Genomic DNA, 22,844 nt, shown 5'->3' with positions numbered 1-22,844 from the left:
GTACTCACTCTTATGTTTGCATACTTATTTGATTCTCCATCCATCTATCCATCCATTCCTGAGCTTGCTACCCTGAAACATAAATAGATATAGAAATATAGTGACCACCCTTCAGTTCAAGAGAAGGTGTTGATAAAAGAAGCAGAGAAAACACGACAACATCTTAATGAAAGCAAGCTTCTCACAGGGTGTTGCTGAATTTGCATGTTAGACTCCAATACATGATAGCAGTGAAAGGTACCGAAGCAGCTTTCCATATTAAAAAAATCAGGTATTTTGGCTTTCTGCTGGGCCAGAGCTTATAAAAAAAGGGTATTTGTCTTTTATCAATGTCAGGCCCACCATAGAATTTGAGTAGTTTTGGTCGTTTTCCAAGCCTCAAATTGCACGAGTGTAATCTAAGTCAAGTTTGAGAAGAGAAACGCACCCTAATTATCACACTTTACTGACATTTTTCTCAGTTACACTATGAGGCCTGAGGTTTTAACATGAACTCACACCCGATTTGATTCAATGAACCTACAGGCAGCAATCCGGTTCTTGTTCTGGGGTCACATCTGTTCCCAAAGACTCTCAAAACCCAAACACCCTCAAACCCTCCAATGAGATGATTATACATACAAACTGTACAGAACTCACACTATCACGTAGTATTACTGATACTTTTTTCCCCCTGCTATGCGTTGTACATGCATTATGGGCAGGACCACACACAGACACAGAGAGAGCCAAAAGAGAAGCTGTCCCAGAGGTCATCATGAGGAAGTGAAACAACTCAACAAGCCAAATTGGGCACAATTAACATTAGCACAACTTCCTAACACTGCTGATTTGTTGCTGGTGGTCTCTTTCCGAGCACTACTCGGACAATCACAGGCTCGCTTAGACTAAACTGCTTCGGTTTCTGTTGTGAGAGACTGATGAGAAAGTAAACTTACGTGGTAAGCCTGCAAAATTATGTTGTTGGGTGCAGCTGGCAGACATTGTTTATAAGAACAAGACTTTGGTTACATCTGTTTCCATCCAAACCTTTAAAAGTCCGATTTGACCATTCTTTGTCCAAATAACACCTGCAAGTTTACACTAGAATAGTTTTCTTCCTCACGTTAGTAGTTAGTCTAATATGTCAAAACAAAACACACATTACACCAGATCGATGATTATAACAATCGTTTCCCAGAAATCCCTAAGAAACTCTGGACTGTAAGAGTAGATGGTGAATTCAGAAGAATGATCAGCTGTTGAAAGATGAATGACGTGCATGTGTGGAATAGTGAAAGACACACCATGAAACAAATTAAGGCTGTGAAATAACGTCTGAGGCAGATATTCTGATAGAGTGATGGATCTGATATCCATTAGTTTCAGATGTGGGGATGGAGCTGTTTACAATGCAGTGGCGTGATCCAGAGAGTGGGTGGTCTCCAAACACTCCCCCAGTGCCTGGCTCCATCACAACATCATTGCAGCTCTAACTGTTGGCTGTTAACTTACTGGAAGTTGTACGAGCAGTTGCAGGAAATGATGCACCATGTGGATGTCCTTGACAACAGAGTTTGACATATTGGAGGCGTACGATCGTGTATGATGTGAGTCACAGCACGGATCGGTGTGTGTGTGTACTGATACAAACAACTCAGCCAGAGGTTTGTGATGTAATGTGTGTGACTGATCCCTTACTCATAGCAGGTGAGCTCCAGCTGGAGAAGTGTACGATAGAGTAGGACTACGACCATAACCACACACATACACACTCAACATATGCATAAGTCCCATTCCTTTACCTCTGGAAGTGAGTCTGACACCTCAGTGGCCACACCGCAAACCATTACATGGTGAAAAAAAGAATGAAATATAGGGTATAGTCTGCAAAAAATTCCTGAGGTCTCATGTTGAGTGTAATTAGAATAACTGTGGGATGGCTCAGAGGTTTACTCTGTGGTTATGTCACTACCACCACTGGCATGAGAGGAGTGCATCATGTCCACCGCCACTCAGTGGGCTGCGATGTAATGATATACAGTTTGTTCCCGTTGAAGGTATTTCACAGTCATTATGACTAAAGGGGAGAGAGCCCACGAGCTTCGATTTGTCTTGAAAACATGCATCCATCTGGCCTGTCTGAATATATAACATTGCGTTGCGGTTTAACCCCCCCACCCCAAGGTGCACCCCAACGATATATTGCACTGTGTGCTCTCTTTTGGGTTGCTGCTTTTAAATCGGGGTAAAAATATCGGTTCGGTGAGATTACTGTGTGGGTCATAAGGATTTATAGTGGCCCTGAGCTGTATACTTTCCTCTTTACCCTCCACATAATAGTGTAGATTAAGCGCTTTAGGATTGTAGGTTAATGGCTAAGGTGTAGACTGACAACATGGCCAACTCTGCCTCCTGCTCAGTGAGGGCTGGGCCAGGATTTGGCCCTGGGTGGTGGGTACAGAGAAGTGATAAATGGGTGGATAACACAAACCTGACCTGGTATGAAGACCACACTGAGGAACACAAGTCAGAAACCTCCTCCTGTGGGCCACACTGAGGTCATGTCTGCATGTCTGATGACAAAGTCTGACCAACATGTTTGTGTGGCTCTGCTGGCATAAACATTTCTCTGGGAGATTTAATATTGTTTAATTTTAAAAGAAACACGCGGAAAAGATTAAACGAGAAATTATGGGGGGAAAAAAGCAACTGATTGTATTGTGTGTGAGGGCACAGAAACAAAGGGCCTGCGGTGCCATTGTTATTTGCCCTCTTCAAACTAACAAAACATCTAATTCCATTCCCAGTGTAATAAAAGGGTACTTGGACAGGAATATAAACATCTCCCTAAAGTTGAACCAGATGCTGCTGCATGGCGGAGTGCAGAATTCAGAGGAGAGAGGGAGAGAAGACAGAAAAACAAGGGAGGTGCTTCACACAGGAAAGTGAGTCAGTACCCAGGCCTCTGCACTCTGCGACATTCATTCCTCACCAGCCATCCTCCGACCTATCCCCCTTCTTCCCATATAATCCAGATCAGGGGGGATATCCCCCAGGAGACCGGGCAGAAAAGCTGCTCAGCCTGGCTTTGATTCTCCGCCGCCTCTCATCAGAGGCCTTGAAAAGTCTGTCAACCAGGAGACCAAACCCCTGCACGCACACAGAGGAGAAGGCCTCACCACTGCACGCATAAGCCGCTAACACCCAGAACCTCTCCAGCATGAGCACAAAGCCGCTCAGTTCATATTAGGGTAGAAATTGTAACCTTGAAATCATTTGGCTGCCATTATCAAGGATGTATGTAAGGCAAAAGGTCTGAAAAAGCACTTAACAGCATTCACAGATACGTCAATGTATAAATATTTAATATATTTATGATACAAGGCAAACAAACAAAATGTTTAGGTGATTTTAGAGCAAACAAAAATGAAATAGGTGGCTTGAAGTGAAAGAAGACACTTGACATAATGTGACAAATATTATACTTTATGTATGTAAAAATACAAAAATAAGTTGATGCATTTATCAAAACAAATGCAAATTTCAAATCACATTTCACAGTAGGTACACAGGAAGGTACACACAAGACTGTTATTTACAGAAGAATGTATGATTCATTGGAAATGTTACAAGAGACAGTTTAAAATGTCCAGACATCTGCCTGCGAAATTGGATCGGAAATCCGCCATTTTACAAATATCGACAAGATTCATCACGACAACAACAAACACACAATGATTCATGTCACATGGCGAAAGCAATTAGGTTTGTTCAGTTGGTGTCATTTGTGGTCCATTCCCAGACAGATTTGATTTACTCTTTTCAGTCGGACAATTCTAATGATATATGTTTGTCTCGGAAGCTCATGAAATATCCCAATCAAGTCAAAGCAGCATAACAGCATTGGAATGGACTGACTGGCGTGACTTGAAAAAAGAGGCATTTACTAAACAAAGCAGAGTCTGCAACAGAGAAGGTATTGTGGAGGGCTTGGGATTGAACCAACAGCCTCCTAAAACTCCTAGAGACAGAGCCAAACTGTTAATTTTAGTGATCAGCGGGTAGCCACAAGTTTTGATTAGGATCCAGAGTAAACATGCTTGCCGTTTGTGTGTGTGTCTGTGTGTGTGTGTGAGAGAGAGAGCGCACATTGGGTTTGTTTAGGCTGAATCCTTTCCTCACCTCCAAACAAAGGCTGAAATTCATACGGGACACACTGCAGCTGTCCTGTTTTTGCTTGTCGTGAAACCACACTCATGGGCTATGATGCGCTATCGTCTTTCAAAACAGATTAGAGGTGCTTTCCATCCATGCTTGTTTGTGTGCATGTGTGGAGGGGAATGGAGACTTTAAAAATGGTAAAAAGTTGCAAAAATGAGGCAGTGACCATTATTGTACATAGCTACATAATAAACAACACACAATAAATATGTTTTTTGCAACAGCTTTCCCAAGGATATATGGCTTTGTATACAGGATAAAAACATAAATAGAGCTTGATACCATCTCCAATAAATAGTACTGGTAATCTATTTACAATATGCACACATCTCCCAAAAAGCATGTGAAGTATTTTTCTCTGCCAACCCAAGACATCATCTGAGCTTACTACCTCCAACCAACACATTTAAAGTGAAGCCATGTAACTTTTTAATGTAGCAACAGCACATTATTTCTTACGCCAAAAGCTGAATTTATAGCAACAGCAATAAAGTACCTATTTGCTAATGCTACCTCTGGGTGTGCTATTGTTGGCTGTGTTTATAAGCACATACATTTCAGTATTTTTTATCACAGTACTTCAAGAAATTAATCAATTACACAGATATGATTGCATTTTGGAAGTGTTTTGATATATGTTTAAAATTAGGATCACATTTGTGACTTTGCAGATTACTGAGTTAGCAGGGCTAGGATAGTGATAGCAAACGATTGCTGTTAGCTTTGTACAAGATAAAAAGTGTTAAAAACACGAAAGAATGTTCAACTTTTGCTTGAAATTGATGGTACAATTGGATGTATACTGTGTACCCAAGGCCAAGATAGGTACAGTATAAGTACAGGTTGAGTCATGTGAAGTTTATTGACTATGGGAAGTTTTGCTCACCAAGTTAAGCTAAGTTAGCGAAATGTGGCCTCCATATGTGTGACCCCGTGAACTCCCAATTAGGCGGCATAATTCTGACCAAAGAGGCAGCAGTTGACAAAAAGTTACAAAGTTTCGCTTTAAAAACAGACTTTCAACAACCTTTTTTTCTTTTTTTTGGAAGACGTAACATTGCTAAATTCTTCTAAAGAGGTCTCCTGTCTTAAATGTACCGTCATGACATGAACAAAGGTTAGGGCGAGTGATTGTCAAAAAATAAAGAAGAGGTCATCATGAGGAGCTAGTGGTGAAATCGTTTGTTGACCAACCCTTCTGCTGCAAACGCCGTCGCTAATTGTCCTTCTAGACAGCATTTTCCTCACTGCCCTCAAAATCTTGGGAGTTCCGTGGAGGATCTAGAAGAAGCAAGAAAGATAGAAATAGAGACGTCAGTGAACCCCTTTCAAAGCACATTTGAGAGACAGGTAAGGAGAGAGAGCCCGGGCCTTACTGTTGCAGTGGCCATAATGGCGGACGCCTATCGAGCGGCCCAGGAAGCACGTGGCCCTGCGGAGGTGGCAGGCACTCGGGTAAGTGATGTTGTCATTGCCACAGATCGGCTGCTCAGACGGCATCGGTATTGGGCAAGGCGTTGTGCGACACATCACACAGTGAGCGCTGTTGGTCTGGTCGGTCACACAGGTGTGAGTTCCCGGACACACCACATTGGAGCACGACTCTGTACGGGGCACAAGGTGGAAGCATTAGTAAAAGAGAGCGACTTGTTCCTGGGACTGTTGAGTTCGGACAGCTTGCTTACTTTTGCACTCTCCCTGGTACATGATCTCCAGGTCGGGGTGTCCCATGCAGCGGGCCATCAGCATAACACACTCGTCCTTATACGACTTCCCATCGCTGCCGCACACAGCGTGCTTCCGGGAAATGTGAGTGCAGTTCGGGGAGCACACACACTGAGGCCTCCCAGTCTTCATCTTGCAAACCTTCCCTGGACCACATTTGACTCCCTCGCAAGTATCTACAAAAGCACAGAGAGTGGTTTCATATGCGGGCGAGTGCTGTGCAGTGTCAGTGTTGTGTTACTGTATTAACAAGTCTGCAGACATCAGGTGATCCACTGACGTTTTAATACAAAACAGGCTTGAAACCCGGGGCTTTCCCACACCATAGCACCATTTTCACCTTGCACAATATTTACAATAATCACATCTCTGTACTGACAGTAACACGCAGGGGTGTCTCGCCTGGTGGAATGTGTAGTTGCCGTGTTTTCATAACAGTCAGATCTCGCTGCACGGATACACACAGACTTGGCCTGGATCCCTGAGAGGGACCTAGGGGGCTTTGAGGCAGACAGAGTTCAAAGAGCTGTCAGAGAAGTTTACTAGCTGAGGGATGGACCTGAAATGTAGGAAGCCCCAGGTTCCTGTAACACGCCATCATGTCAAAGGTCAAGAGGAACTGCAATTAAACCCATTACACACAGGTCATTACCAGGGTCTCTGTGAAGATGATATTGCTCAGCTTGATCAGTTTAAACTCCCTTAGATCTTATACACTATTTCCTATCCGTACCAACACTTCAACATAATGTTCTGTTCCTGTTCCTGTTCCTGTTCCTGTCTCTCTCTCTCTCTCTCTCTCTCTCTCTCCCCCTCTCTCTCTCCCTCTCGCTCACTCGCTCGCTCTCTCCCACGTGTATGTAGGTGTTGAGTCCAGATGTTAACTTTACTCTGAAGTGATGACACACTATTAAATATTTAATGATGTGACATTTGTGACACTGCCATTTTCTCCCTCCGCAATTCCACACAATCCAGACAGTGTTGCACAATATGGGTGCCAGACATCCAGGGCATGTGGCAGACATTTATTCCAGAGTCCTCTGGAATTTATTTTGTTATTTTTGTTCATGGAGACAAACAAGCCTCCGTTCCAATGAATGCACAACGAATTAGAGCAGGGATAGAAAAGTAGAAGGATAAGACATACAGAAGATATTTATCTCATTCTACCAATATCTTTTATTAGCTGTTTGTTAAATGTTTGCAATTCTGTAGGGTCCTTTTTCCTTTCATGTTTATCTAAATACAACCCACATCTCAGTTTCTCTAAGCCCTATGATGTGGGCCAGACAAACCCAGGTCCGTGGTTGCATGTGTTTTTCTAAATATGTCAGTAGCTCGGTTTTTACTGGAAATTATCGAAATAACGGAACACACATTGTTGGCCCACGATCACACCAGCAAAAGGTCCTTTTTGAAACTGTATCAGTGAACCTGAATGAACCTCACTGAGATTCCAGCAGAGGAAACTTTTCAGCACAGCTGGATGGAGTTATATGGAACACCTGGCCTGGATCCACATCTGCTTTTTGTTTGAAAGCTCTGTCAAGAATTCGAGGTATATATATATATTTTCTTTTACAAATGATGTGTTTCAAATCAATTTATTTCCTCAAAACTAATCTACAAATGTAGCCTCCTCTATCCAAGGTTGAACTGATTCTTGTGATAAAGCCAAGAAATATGCAGGGAACTCCTTTATGTACTTACTGCATTTTAATTGTTTTTTTTAAAGGTTTGTTTACCTTTGCAGGGTTTACAGGAGACGATTCCCAGGAAGCCCAGCAGGCTGACCTCATTCATGGGCAGACTGGTGTTGGACCAGGCTGTGTCCAGGCGCCCCCCGGCACAGCACTCCTCCCTGGTCACCCCTCTCATCAGCACCATGTCACACCTCAGGTCCTGGCTCTGCTGCAGCCAGCACATCCCGGCTATGGATCGTATTGTAAAACATAACAACAAATGTAGTTAGTCTGGCACAAATCAAACGTGTAGTTGTATTTTGAAGTAAACACATTTACTCAATAATTCTGAATGGGATTGTCTGTTAGATTGTCTATTGTAACAAAGCTAATCAACAATATTCATATATTATCAGATATAATAGGATTCTAATAATAGTAATCATAAGAGTAATCATTCTATTGCTCAGATATGATGCTCTGCTATGGAGTGCCTGACTTTGAGTTCATCCAAACCTAAAATTGTACCGCTGAAAGGAGAATATAGAATATGGCCACACAATGCAACCTGAAGCATAAATTAAAATAGATAATTTCTTTCTAAAATCACACAAGAACATCATCAATTATACTTGTGCTTATCCAGAAGGTATGAAAAGTCAACTCACCACTAAGAGGATAACTCCCAATGTGACACAAAATGAGAATCGCACCGAAAACAGAAATTAAAGCGGTCATTGTGTTCTCTTGCAAAATATCTACTACAAAACTTTAGCCTTGGGAAATATTCACAAGTGATGTTCTTCTGGCAGTGGAGTGGTTCACCCTATCTTCTATGGATGTGGCTCTCCCCTTGAATGAATGTGTTGTGGATAAGTGATGTCGTTCCCCCTCTGTATAAATATTTAGCCCAGATGGAATTATGCTGCTGGGATGGGCGATTCTCTCAGCCAGTAATAAGCCAGGGCAGGACACAGTTTGACTCTGACTCAATTTCCAGAGTCGGGAAATGATCCATGCCCTGAAGCGCCAGACACAGGGCACTTAAATGACCTCACAAAACACTTTCACACCATATTAGTTTAATTAAAGGGTAATTAAGTTCCCGAAAAGCTTTAAATTGAGTTTATTCAACAAAGCTTTTTTTGGGGGGAGGGGGTTCTTGCTGGCAGTCAGCATTGTTTTTGTTAATTCAGATTCAAAACATGTTAGGATTACTTTTGCATTTTAATGAATAGAGAAAATGGAAATGGATTATAGCAGTTTTTAGTGTTGAGTTTAACTACATATTAAAACCTCATTTTACCCTATGAATTATTAAATTGTTTCAGGATTGTTGTTATTATCATACCTCACTTTGCCTAAACAACATTATATTAGATCAATTCCTCATCTGTAGTCAATGATCCAACATGGAAAAGCCCGCCAAGTGTGAGACAGACTGTAAAGATCACACTGTGGATCTACACACAGTCTTAGAAAAGTGAGAGGAACACATGTGGTGTTTTTGTGCATTATCATAGTGTTTGATCATAACATAGATAGGTCTCCCCCTCAGCATACACATGTGCACTCATCCTCTCTCTTCCTGCACTCATTCACCTCCTCACACTGTGAGGTATGCAGTAATCCCAAAGTAATGCGAGTCTGCACATCTGTCTGTCACTGCGTTTTTATGATCTCTTTTGATCGCTTGGAGGGAAATGAACGTAGCATATGCTGTTGTATCTGAATCTCCATGAATGATGTTGCCTTCTTCAGCAGAGATCCCCAGGGCACCGAAGGAATGCTGCCTGACCTTACAGGGGAGGAAAGACAAAAAGAGAGAAATGAGCGATGGCCGTGGGTGGCCTGGCTCTTCATCAGATCTCTGCAGATCCGCTCAGCTCCTCACATGGTTTGGATCATCGCTGCGAAACCATACAAATTAATTCAACATGTTTGGGACTTTGGTGCAGCCACTTATGTATGATCTTTATTAGGGTACAGCTTACTGTGTCCTATCCTTGAGAAATAGTAGACTCTTTCAAGTGGAGATCTCTGCGGGTTAGTGTGAAATTGAAGAAGCCCAGGGTGGACTGTGTCTAATGGGAGATAGAGTGAGTGCATCTCTGACATGGCAGGTGTGGAGCTCGCTCTGTCAACCATTTGGCAGAAACTGAACATGAAAGGCAAAAACTGTACTGCCATCTACTGGAGGAGTTGTTGTATTTTGTCACAAAGTCCTGAAAGTCAATAGAGCTGAATGTGAGCTGCTTGATAGAAAAGCATTTTTTTAAATGCAACAACAGCTGTAAAATCACTAAATGCTGTTTTTCATTTAGTTGTGTCAGATCCTTGGTATTGTGCATGAATGTTCATTACTAAAGTTATTAGTGTCTCCTGGGATTTTCGTAGAGTGAAACAGTGATTTAGTTACCTAAGTTATGTACATTCCCAAAATATATTACATCATGAATAACAGTAGAATAGATGGTAAGAAAGCCATAGACTGGAGTTGTTCCCTGCCAACTGCTCTTAATAGTGAGGATGCATCGGAGGAATTGGATTAACAAAACAAAACATAACTAAAGTTCTAATTCATAATGATGCCAAGAACTTTGAGTCCTCCCAAGACTTTCGACAATTAAATATTCTCATGACAAAGCATTTTATCCCAAGCTCTCACTAATGTTCACATGGGAACCTTTAAATTGGCCTGCTGCATACTGCATTGACCTTTTGGGATTGCCATGATGTAATCGTGCAACAAATAAAAACAACCAGGTGAGGGCGCCCTGCACCCTTTTAGTAATAAAAACAGCATTCTGGGTTTTTACTAAGTAATTCTCAATCTTGTGTCCATTCTTCAGTAATCGTCTATATAAAGAACCACCCTGCAAGTCTTTACATACCATGATGTCATCGATGTATAAAGCCTTTGTGCATCTAAACACTCCCAAACTGAATGTCTGTAATCTCTTAGATACTGTATATTAACAATGTCTGTCAACTGTGTTTACAACAGCTCTGAGCAAAGCCAGCTGACTGTAAGCATCAAACATTGAGGGTAAATATTCTGTTTGCTGAGTCACTGAGTCAGATTTACTTCATATATGCTGAGCGTGATGCTTTACTGTCCTCTATCATTGCCTTTAATCACATCATTTCCTCATTTCTAGCGTGTGATTTAGACCAGGACGTACTACTGAGGATATGAGCTCTGGCTGTTTTGGTGCACAGACTTCAGTGGAGAGTAAAGGAACACATCAACCATCATCTCTGTCCACCCACGACTCCGTCTGAAGTCATAGAGTGGAAGGAGACGTCACAGGGACAAACGGGGCCCAGCAGTGGTAATTGCTCTGTCTGCCCCTGCCTGACTCAAAGCAGCATCATCTATCCACTCAATTTACTCCTAATGTGTGTTACTGATTGAACCGGCAATGAGGGCAGAGAAAGCGCTGAGGCCGGATAGAATCACCCCCTCTGTGCACAACTTTCCTCCTCTTCCTCCTCTTCACCCCCTCCCTCCCTCCCTCTCTCGCTCTCCTTTACTTCCTTCCTGTGTTGACCATGTGAAATCCCTCCAGCGCTTCATTAATGAGGAGGGTTAATGTCAGCACACGCGCTGCTCCTACAGCAGTGCCTCCCCCCTCTTCCTCCACCTCTCCGTGCCCCTATCTCACCCCTTCCTCTCTCCTGAACCCCCCTGTCTATTTGCCAGAAGAGAGGGGGGCTCCGCTGAGTGACGTGGTTCATGACTGGGTCTCCCTCTGTGTCACTCACTGTAATTAGCCCTGTTTGTTTACCACTCCGGATCTCTCTGCTCCTCCCCGCTGGCTTGGAATAACCCCCAGTGTTCATCTCCTCCATGCTCCTGCATTCATGAAGGGGTTTCATTCAACTTCAATGACAATTTACACGGCAAGATAGTTGATTAATAAAACGAAGAGCACATTTTGTTTAGTGTCGTTTGAGGCCATGACACTTTCCAACTCTCTGACTAATGCTTATTGTTGTGATCTGAATGTATCAATAATGTTGTTGCCTCAGTACTTGCATGCATTTTCTTTGCCTTTACTGCGTTAGTTTGTAAAATGAAGGATATTGTTCTTTGAGAATGTTACTTGACCATCACTGGTCCACCATTTGTTTAAATTATAATGTAATTATTGCTATTGTCCTTATAAAACATGATATTTCTGCACAATTTTGTAATTTGCAGTGGGGTCATCACATGCAAACTAACTTGTTGAAAAACGGTATTCATTTGAAATGTGAAAAAAGATATTAACAGAAAATACACTAATGATTTTCTTCTGTGTTGATCATTAAGTCATCATTTCAGCACTACTTACTGCATATTTATCAACAATAGATTTGAACATTGAGTTTTAAAACTTGAAGGTGTACAGAGGATGTAGCTGTGTTACTCTTAACACAATCTGCATATGTGTCACAGATGTAGAAGAGGCTTCATCTAGAATCTAATATACAATTACTTTTCCCTCAGGTATGCAGCTGTTGAAATTCCAACAACATAGTCGATGGTTAGTCGAGCAAAACAAATGGAAACAGAATGGTAATCAGGAACGATGCTGAAAATCACAGCATCAGTAAGTAATCATTGTTCTGTTTGTTCGACTCACACAAGATGAGAAAAAAAAATCTATAGATGAGATTTGAGATGAATTGGACACACAAGTGGTCTTCATAGCTTTGTGTGGAGCCATTGGGGCGGCGTGTGGAGTGCCTGAGTGAAATCACGCTCTCCATCTCTGATTGATTAGTTCTTCTTCAACCTTGTAATTTTGGTCTGTTTGTGTGTCCTGTAGTGAGTCGTGTCTAGTCGATCAGCCAGGCCAGTTTTGTGGAAATGTATTTATCGGCATTTTTAGTTTACCGATGCTGTCAAAACCAAACTGTGACAGTGACCTTTGCAGTTAACCCATGAAATACCTTTTACAAAAACGTAAAAATCGCTACAAATCTCCATCCCTTCATTTCCAGCTGCTCTCTCTCGCTCTCTCTCTCTCTCTCTCTCTCTCTCTCTCTCTCTCTCTCTCTCTTTCTGTGTGTGCGTGTGTGTGCTGTCCCTTTAAAGGCTCTTCACTGCACAAGTGCCGATGCTCATGCTAGCAGCAGTTACCATGGCAACAAATGACTGAAGCGTATCTGTTTGCTGCTTAACATGAAAAAAAAACCCAGAACAAAAGTTTTAATTACGTTTTTGCAGAATTGATCGTCCTCTAGTGATTTTTAAACAGCGAGAAGGATTTGCTTTGAAGTCATAAACATCACATTTATCTTTGAAGTACACACATCGTAATAGTCACTGTTATGTCACGAGTGTGTATTCACCCCGGATATGTCCACCTGCATGTTCCACTCTCTGCTGCTTTGTTTGACAGGCTGATTCACTTCCGTCCCCTCTTGTCAAGTCAGTACTTTATTTGTACAGCCCAACATCACATACAATCTCTCAAAGGGCTTTTAAAGGGCCTCTTTTATCTGTCATGAGTCATCAAAAGCAACAAATCAGTGTCATAAACAGTCGAATCAAAAAAAGACAACTGGAAAAAGTGTATTAATGTTTCAACAAGCAAAGGGCAGATGGGTGTTTGTGATTGATGACTTCACTCAGTGTAAATATGATGACTTACAGTAAACAGACAAGGCTGCTGAGCGTTTCCTCTTTGCACTGCAGAATCGAGCCTTTACTTCATTATTATTATATTAAATACAATTGTTGGTCAAGTGTAAGAGCCATGATATTTGTAAAAAGGTATAATCTACTTACTAAATATAAACAAACCTGATAAACCAACACACTTTTGAAAGGTAGAGATGAAATGTAAGTATTATTCCAGCGCCACCATCAGGTTGTTTAAGAGGACAGAGAATAAGCTTTTGTTTTCTGCACAATTTTGTAAAAATATCCAGATTTAAAGATAAACCCCAGTTAAATCATTGCATAAATCCAAAAAACGTCAGACACGTCCTGTTCGTTGTATTTAAACTTCGCACACTCACACATAATTGCTCCTTTCTCCTGCTCTTTATGTAAGTGCTGCGGTGGAGGTGGCAGAGTAAGATGATGTGTGAGTGGGCAGCAGCAGGAGAAAGAAAGAATAACGAGGACAGATCGTGATCTTTCAGAGAAAAATCAAGTGTGACGCCAACAAGACGTGAGGCATGGACCGTACTTGTGACGACAGTAGAGAGGAAGAAACACTTCCTAGTGTGTGTGTGTGTGTGCGTCCCTACCTAGTTAGAAACACACACACACGCACCTCCCACTCACTCTTCACTACACTCACACCTTCCACACTTAACCACACATAGACACAAATTACTTCAGCAAGGGTATAAAAGGAGCCTACCAAGCACACACACATACACACACATTATCTCTCTCTCTCTCACATACACTTGCACACACACAGCCACTCACAGCAGCCTACCTCATGCCCCCGTGGCTCGGCTGGCGTCACTCATGCTCTGTGAGCTGTTACAAAACAAAAGGGCAAGGTCTCTTCATCGCTCCATCTCCAACCATTACTCACTGCTCTCACAGTGAGACGATGCTGTGTGCGTGTGTGTGTGTGTGTTACACATGTAGTGGGCCGCTCGATTCAGTATTTCTGGAAACGGTGAAGAACACGATGGCCATTTTTTGTCTCCTGTATGTCATCACAAAAGGAGAGAGACACCTACGGAGGATGACGTCTGTGCTGTCTGTGATTGTGAGGATCCAGATGTTTCTCTATTGTGATGTTACAGAATGAAATGGTTTTCCTGGAAACTACTTCCAAACTACGTCATCATTTCTGTCTCTCGCTTATGGCTCATAGAACATAGATCTGTAGTCTGCAGAATGGATTCCCAAAGCTACTCATTATACATGGTTGATTAGATTACACATATCATGACGTGTCAATTGGACCATAAACATCGCCAAAAGAAAGTTGATTTGATAAGCTGTTATTAAGGCGTGAAGCCACAAAATGTGTTTCTGTCTTTGCACTGATGTTCCATCCATTCAAAAGACTACAGATCTCTTCAGTGAATGCAAAATAACGCCTGTTTTTTAGATTATTTCCCCCAAAAAATTGTAAAATGTGACTGTGGAATGAACTTTCACATTCATTGAAAAATATATGTTGAAAGCTGTTAACTCTGATTGGAAATGAGAGAAAAAAGGATTTCCATGCACTGGACGGATGTCAAAGTAGGAATATGAAGCACATTTAAAATAAATATTCCGTGTTTAAAAACATTTTGATATTCATGAATGACCAACTCGATATCACGCCATGAATCTGAGTGGGTGTTAACTGTTCCACCAGCCTCTAATTAAGACCAGAGAGGCACCCTCACCCTGTGCATGTGTATGTGTGTGTGTGTGTGAGTGTGTGTGTCATAAGCAACTGAATGAAAGGTGTGAAAGAGAAAGGGCACACTCCAAAATGAGAGGACACACACTAGTCACGACCCTCGTTTTCTCTCGCCAAGCATGAGCACAACACACAAACAAACACACACACACACACACACACACACACACACACACACACACACACACACACACACACACACACAGCATTGTCCCACATTCCTGCTGGCGAGTTGTTGTTTATTACAAATGTAACATCATCTCAGGGTAACTTGTTGAAGTGTTGTACCCCAGGGGTTGAAAATGAACAGAATAAATAAAGAAGCTTAATAAAGAATGACTCCTTGATGGATCTGCTTGTTTGCTGTGTTTCTTGCCGGGAACGATGAGGAGTAGGAGGCGGAAGATGGGTCCCTGTTGAGGAGAATGAGCTCACCTACCCCCAGGTTAGCGTGTGTGTATAAGGCCTCTGAGGCCCAGGGAGCAGCGAGGACACAGGAGGACAAAGGAAGGACGGAAAGACAAGAGCGAAGAGAAGTAAATGTGACAGGAAGTAAACATCGGCCTGTACATGTCTCCTAAAGGCTTCAGTCAGAGGAGAGGGAAGCAGTGTGGCCTGATGGGTTAAAGATGAGCAGGAGAGGACGGAAGGTTGGCTTGTTATTTTTAACATTATTTATTATTTTGGTACTTTGCTTGTTTTTGAGACAGACGAACACACACATATTTAAATCTCTTTGTTGCAGTCTGTACATGTACATAACATCATTGATTCAGAATTTGGGTTTAATCAAGTGAATGGAGCAGATTAAAGGTATATTTTCCATTAAGACTTGATAATTGTTCTGAGCACCCAGAGAGAGATCACAGCCTTAAATAGCTTTAATGTGTTGAGGGATTATTTCAGGAAGACGTTGAGGAGGAAACAGGATCTATTAAATATTAATCCAACACGGAGGGAGGCTGTTGCGTAACACAACCTTTTTCATTGTCGTCTAGACTCGACTGTTTGTGCCAAACACTTTTCAGGGATGAAAACAGCAAATTGCGTCTCGCTCCGAGTGTCTCACCTCCCTCTCTCGCTTCCTTTCATTCAGCCGCCCCACACACACACACACACACACACACACACACACACACACACACACACACACACACACACACACACACAGAGAGCAAATACTCTCCTCCCTATCATCCCATCTTCCCTGACTCATCCTTTTACTTTCTCTGTCTCTTCCTCATCCCTCCTCCCCTTCGTCCTTCCGTCCGTGCGTCGGTGACGTTTGAGGCCAAGATGAGGCTGCTGGCTGCTGTTATCAAATTGTCTTTTTTTCTGCGTAAAAACTCGATTTCCACCACCTTGATCCCACATGTGTTAGTCATCATCTTCAGTAACTCATCAAGTGAGTCTAGTGTCTAAACATCCGCATATTTCCCATCAGGCCTCGTATTCGGATAAACTTTCCTCAAACCTTTCCTCTCTCAACTCTGCCTTGAAATGACCCAATTATTAATCGACGTCAGCTTCCTTCCGGCCTCTGACCCGCTTCGCCGTCAAACTGTGTGTGTGTGTGTGAAGCTGTAGGATGATACTGTTGCCGTGTCGTGGCCGGAAGAGAGACTCGCAGGCTGACTAACAGAAGGTGCTAGCAGCGCTCAATATGTCATTGTCTCTGGTTTGGCTAATTCCAGCATGGTGCCGGTGTCAGCCCTCTAGCAAGCCAACACACACACACACACACACACACAAAGAGACAGAGAGAGAGAGAGAGAGAGAGAGAGAGAGAGAGAGAGAGAGAGAGGACTCAATTTAGCCATGAAATATAATTAATACTGTATATTTCTCAAGTAATGTAATGAAAGTTCTGCAACAAAATGTAATGAAATCTTATTTTTTCACCCTTTAACTTTCTTCAGAACCCATCCTTCCTCCTCTGTGACTCACCCTGCAGACAGACAAACACAGTCCTAACCTGCTGGACAGAGGTAATTAGTCAAATAGTGCCGGTTTGATCTTTCCCCAGCTTCCCTTGCAGCCTCTCTCTCTCTCTCCCCCTCTCTCTCTCTCTCTCTCTCTCTCTCTCTCTCTCTCTCTGTCTCTCTCTCTCTCTCTGTGTTCTCCTCTCTTCAGCTCTAAACTTTTCATTTTGCCTCAAGTGGCACTTTTGCCCTTTCTGGCGATTCGACGTGTTTCATCCTCCCTCCCTCAGTGCGTCTGGTCAGCCAGGCGAGGCGACACCGGGCCTCCGCTTAACTGCCACTTTCAGCCCCGTCTGCAGTCGAAGCCCCGACTCTGTCTGCGTGCGTGTTCCTTTTGTCGGAAGTTAAAGAGAAGAATCTTTTTATATTGCGCTTTATTGCACTTTTGTCTGGGTGAAATATAGGACACTAACCTCCACTCCTGAACTCATATCTGTCCTTCAGGGCTCGCAGGGGAAATTATGTCCATTTATTTATTAGCCCATCCTGTTTTATTGTGTTAGTCTTTCAATTGGAACATTTATTTTTCCATAGTAGAATTTAATGAGCTGCATTGAAGTGTGACTGTGTCCACACAGGACCCAATTAAATCAGGAAAAACACACACACATCACTTTTCTTTCCCTTCATTCTGGGTTTCTCCCACCCACAGACTGGTGACATGTATGAGTGTGTGTGTCTTTGTGTGTGTGTGTAGGGGGCTCATTGTATTGCCAATTAATTGTGGGTTAAGTATGTCAAACTGGGATCCTGTTTGTGCTCAGTGTGAAACGAGAGCTGTGTCGTCCCTCTCCCATTGAAAGGGACGACACACTCTTCACTCTGCAACATCTCTGCATCCCCTCTTGTATTAGCATCGCCGTAATCCCCACACACTCACTCACACACCGATCACTCCCTCTGACCGAGCAGGAGTGATCGTTGATTGATGCCGACGAACAGCTGCAAGACAAATAGGATTTCCTCAGGTGAAGCCAAGCGAAGTGAGAAATCAGGGAGGTTTTTAAAAGCGACGATAGTGATTATTTACAGATTAGAGGTGACGTGCAGAGGATTTGGTTTCTGGATGGAAGGCCAGATTTGATCCTGCACCGCTCTGTGTTTACCAAGGGCATTAGAGCTCGACACCCACACACATCAGTCCACTACAGTAGAGAGACACACACGCTGCTGGGCTTCATACTGCAGTGCTGAGACACACACACACACACACACACGCACAGACACACACACACCGGTGGACTCGTCTTCTGTCTTTGACTTTTTGTTAATACTCTTTCTTCTTCACACTCGGCGTGTGTGTGTGATGCCCTCTGTAACCCTCCTTCCCTCAGCGATTTCCGGTAAAAACGTACCCCCCCTCTCAAACCACCACCGCCTCCCCGCCCCCCCCGTTATCCGCCGCTCCACCAGTAGCTGAAATCGCACATTAGAGGAGAGCGAGTCTTTAGGTTGCCATAGCAACAGGGTGAGTCATTCTGCTGCAGTCAGTTTAGTCACACTCGCACTGACTGCATGTTTCCCCCTCTCTGCCTTTTTCCATCTCACTGTCCCTCTGCTTTCCCGCCCTCTCTCCACACACACACACACACGCATGTACACGCACACACACACACACAGACACTTTACATCCCTCTCAATCTCTTCATCGTTCTAAATGGAGCTCCACGGTAAGAGGAAATGACAAAAGTTCTGCCTCTGTGGTATGAAGTTAGAGGCAATTTGAAGACTATAAAGGGCGAAGGGGAATCAAAAGGAGGTGGTGTGTGTGAGTGTGTGAGTCAGTGTGTGTGCAAGTGACAGGGAATGCTGGTAATAAGGGCAAGCGGAATGTCGTAGTTCTTGCTTTGATTACTTATTTATAGATAAGGCTAATCAGTAAACCCACTGCTGACAGCACGCTGTGATGGAGGCAGGTGGCATGAGAGGGGGAGGGGGTGGAGCGGGGGGAGGCTATAAGGGTGTGTGTGTGGGGGGTGGGGGGCACCTAAAGATCATTTTCCTCTTACTCCTCTGACAACTTGTTTGCTCTGTTTAAATGTTTTATTTCTGGTGTTTTCCTGCACCTTCAGACCGACACACGCCTGCTTTAGGACTCAGCATATCACTTTAGTTTCTCCTTTACAAACTTCAACTAATGTGGATCTTTCCTTAACCTGGTGCACCGACGACGCCCTGTTAGAGAGAAACATCCCTGTTAATCATCTTTGTGGATTTATTCAGCGATTACCTTAACAATGACGAGCCGAAAGCTGATTTTTGTATCGTTTATTGGAATAAGCTTTTCTATTGTCACAAGAAAAACAGCGTTGTATGAGGAGGATTACGCTGTGAGGCTTTAATAACAGCTCGGATTACTGCCTGTTTGAATCCAACGTCCTCCTCTCGGCTCCATTCTGCGACCCTTCCACACCGCGTCACTTCAGAGTCACTGTGTTCGTAGACGACTCCAACAGTACAAACTGTTACTAGACTGTGATCGTCACATTAAACAGGCCATAATTACAGCACAAGATCTGGTTTGGATAGAAATCAGACAGGGAACTTGAGCCCAAGAATAATGTACATAGTTAAGGATTCATCATTCATTAACCTGTCGCCTGCTGTGTTTCCGTCTATTTCCTTCTTCTTTCATGGCACAGAAGGCTTACAAACCTGAGCTGGGAGCATCAGAGGGCTAAGTGACACACAGTAGTAGTGCTTGGGTAGTTCTGCGACTTCTTACTTGTCTTCCGAGTAAACTATGAGTCAGTAGAGGAGAGACACAAATGGTGAAAAAAGAAACAACAACAACAATGCCAGAAATGGTGTCATGGCCGGGAGGAGAACAGACCCAAAACCAGCAGAAGCCAATGAGGAAGGAGTGACGAGAGCAGCTGGCACATATTGATTACACACAAAGAGGAAGCAGGCTGAGTGTGTGTCTGACTTGTCACGGGGGTTTTTGTTTTGGCACTTTCTGGCTGTGATTTTAAAATAGCCGGATGTTTAAGGTTTCGCACTTCTGCATGCTGGCAGTGTTCCACTTCCTCCCCTGACTCAGATGGGTATTGATGTTCCGGTAGAAGACTTAAATGGAGTTTCACCATTCTAGTCATGTCCGCGTGTGTGTGAGTGCTGACATAAGTGTTTACGTTTTGAGGATTTGTTTATGTGAAGATATAGCAACGTCATTCTGGTTTAAGATTGACGTAAGTGAGGAGGGAGAGGTTGACGGATGAGGAAACCCCGAGCAACACACACACACACACACACACACAGCATCAACACATGAAAGGCATGGGGGATGATAATGAAATCTTGGATCCCTGCATCAAATGAACTGAAACCCATTCTGGAATCGTGACGATCTTCCATTATCGAGCTGCTCTTAATGGAACATGATTAGAGAGCAGAATATTACTGATGAGATTGGAGTCTGGAGAATAAAGCGGCGGAGAGTCCCGCTCGGTCCCCAAGGGAGGGTGGGGGGCGCTTACAATGAAGAGCGGGGATGACGCAGCTGAGAAGGGATGGGAGGGAGAGAGAGGGAGAGAGAGAGAGCGAGAGGGGATCGAGCAGAATCCTGAACGAGGAGGAAGAGGAGGCGGAGGAGGCGGAGAGAGGGGAGCGTAGGCACAAAAGCGTGGGAAGGAGATGCTGCATAATCAGCTTTCTAGGGTTTCCTCCTGCTCTCACTCCCTCTTTTACACTTTCCATCATTTGTTTGTTTAGCACCCACCCATTCTGAAACTTTTTGCACTTTTTCTCCTTTCTTCCTCCCTTTTCCTCCGCTTCTGCTGGGTATGACTCACTCACTCGCTGGCTTCTGTAATATAGACTCTCCCTGCCCCTGATTCGCTTTGTGAGAGAATGAAAGATGGTATCATCTTGGCTTGTGCCGCCCCTGTATATCTCCCAAACACAAACAAACAGGTGCCACATATCAAATCAGAGAGACTTTGTTATTGCCACTGTTCACAAAATGAAATTAATCATTTTTTTTGCCGCTATTTTGTGCCTCATACACAATGCCTCCACTGTTTTTGCTGTCTTGTCTTATTTCCATTCACACCATCTTACCACTTTCCTCATCACCTGCCAACTCTCTTGACCCCTGACCTTTGTTAATGGTTACAATAGTTTATGTTGATTAGACTTGTATACGATTTAAGGGAAGATAGGATATAATGGTGAAACTCGATTTAGCTTCACAAACTTTCACACTCATTTGCCGTCTGACGTTAGGATCAATGCACGTTATTTCACACAGGTCTGCTTTGGAATCCCATCTATTCATCTAGATATGAGAAGTGAGAGGTGGTCTAATAGTGAGCGAGGAGGAAGCCGGTGAGTCATCGGGCCGCTCTCACACATTCAAACGGCGCCTGGAGCTGCTCCGTTAAAAGGCAATCAGATGAGGAGGGGAGGAGGGGGGGTGAGGGGGAATGGAATGCGTGGGCAGGTGGTGGTGAGGAGGTGTTATGGGGGGTGTGTGTGTGTGTGTGATTCCCTTCTCCCCATCCTCTCAATAACGAGCGTCTCTCTGACAGTCATCTTGTGGTTGAGGGGGAGTGGAAAGGAGATAAATATGTTGTTCATTCATGTGTGTGAGGGAAATCCTAAACGTTCATGGGGCTACACTTCGTCTGTGTGTGTGTGTGTGTGTGTGTATGTGTGAAGCCAGGGGGGATACTGCTACCACCCAGAAAAGTGGTTTCACACCAAATGAACAATATATTTGTGAATGGAGCGACGTGATAACGGCGTCATAATTCATTATTGGTGGCATTTCAAGTGACTGCAGCAAACTCCACCGTTTGACAAGGGGAACATCTCACTGATATAGAGCGACATCATCTCCCCAGGTTACTAAAAATATACAACTGCATCAATCTTCTTGCAAACATGACACCCGGCGATATCATTACAAAGTTGGACCGCAGAATATGAGGAGGTGGTGAGGGATATTGGATCAGACGGATCATCCCGAAAGCAGCTTAGAGTAAATATAAAAAGGTTTAAAGCCTCACAAAAAATCATGGTGACTTATAGGAGGGCCTGGAGAGAGAGACGCTGACCTGCTACATAAATGTGGTGTTATCAGTTTGTGATGACAGGAAGGAGCATGTGTGTGTGTGTGTGTGTGTGTGTGTGTGTGTCTTCACTGATGTTTGAACAGTGATGTAGAGCGTAGACGTGTAAGCATCATTAAGCTCCAAATGATGTTCTAGACTTGAGGGGCATGATGCCAGTGCCAGTGTGTTTGAGTATTCCACATAGAGTTTATGATTTAAAAAAGGCAAAAAGCTAGTACAATGTTGTGTAATCCGATGTATTTTCCTAGTATGTAATAGAAAATCTGCCATCATGTTCAGTTTGTTGTTGATGTCTAAAAATGTGTTATTTTATGTGTGATTTTCCTTGATTCTTCCTAATTTTGTCTTGTTTATGATATTCAACCTCAAAAAGTAAATTCAAAAAACAGATTTTATGGACGAAAACGACTCGGCTGATTCTTCATATTTGAAAAACTGGAGAGATAAATGTGTATAAATATGAATTTGGCAGGTAGATAATGAGGAGATAACTAACTGAGGTGTTAAGTGTGACGCCACATACCACAGTGGGGTTTTCCTATGATCAATAAACACATTTAAATTTGCAACAGTTTTAATTAGTAATTAATGAGTCTCGCGCTGTGATATAAAAATGGCAACATCTGGCAGGGCAGAGCTGAGTCATAATACGGCTGAATTGTAATACTTAAATCCTGTTATTAATTGGATAACATGTATTTTATTTTATTTAATCGTTTTATATTCTATTTTATTATGGATTAGCTCCCTTTTCCCTTCATATTCTGGAGAGACGGATTTATTATAGAGCGA

The 22,844-nt window shown here is 43.1% G+C and overlaps 1 protein-coding gene across 1 annotated transcript; it reads right to left on the bottom strand.

Moving 5' to 3' along the window:
* Positions 1 to 3,452: 3,452 nt before the first annotated feature.
* Positions 3,453 to 8,549, bottom strand: fstl3 (follistatin-like 3 (secreted glycoprotein)). The gene is made up of 5 exons (XM_076153557.1): positions 8,282 to 8,549; positions 7,677 to 7,862; positions 5,889 to 6,104; positions 5,580 to 5,807; positions 3,453 to 5,484 (listed from the first exon to the last, which is right to left on the bottom strand). The coding sequence occupies exons 1-5, from the start codon at positions 8,349 to 8,351 to the stop codon at positions 5,432 to 5,434; spliced, it is 753 nt and encodes a 250-aa protein (XP_076009672.1). The 5' UTR covers positions 8,352 to 8,549; the 3' UTR covers positions 3,453 to 5,431.
* Between the last annotated feature and the right edge of the window lie 14,295 nt (positions 8,550 to 22,844).

Source organism: Genypterus blacodes, unplaced genomic scaffold, assembly GCF_046128005.1.
Source record: "Genypterus blacodes isolate CSIRO-AG114 ecotype Tasmania unplaced genomic scaffold, CSIRO-AGI_Gbla_v1 ptg000058l_1, whole genome shotgun sequence".
NCBI classification, from domain to species: Eukaryota; Metazoa; Chordata; class Actinopteri; order Ophidiiformes; family Ophidiidae; genus Genypterus; species Genypterus blacodes.
This window is presented reverse-complemented; position numbering and strand designations above follow the sequence as displayed.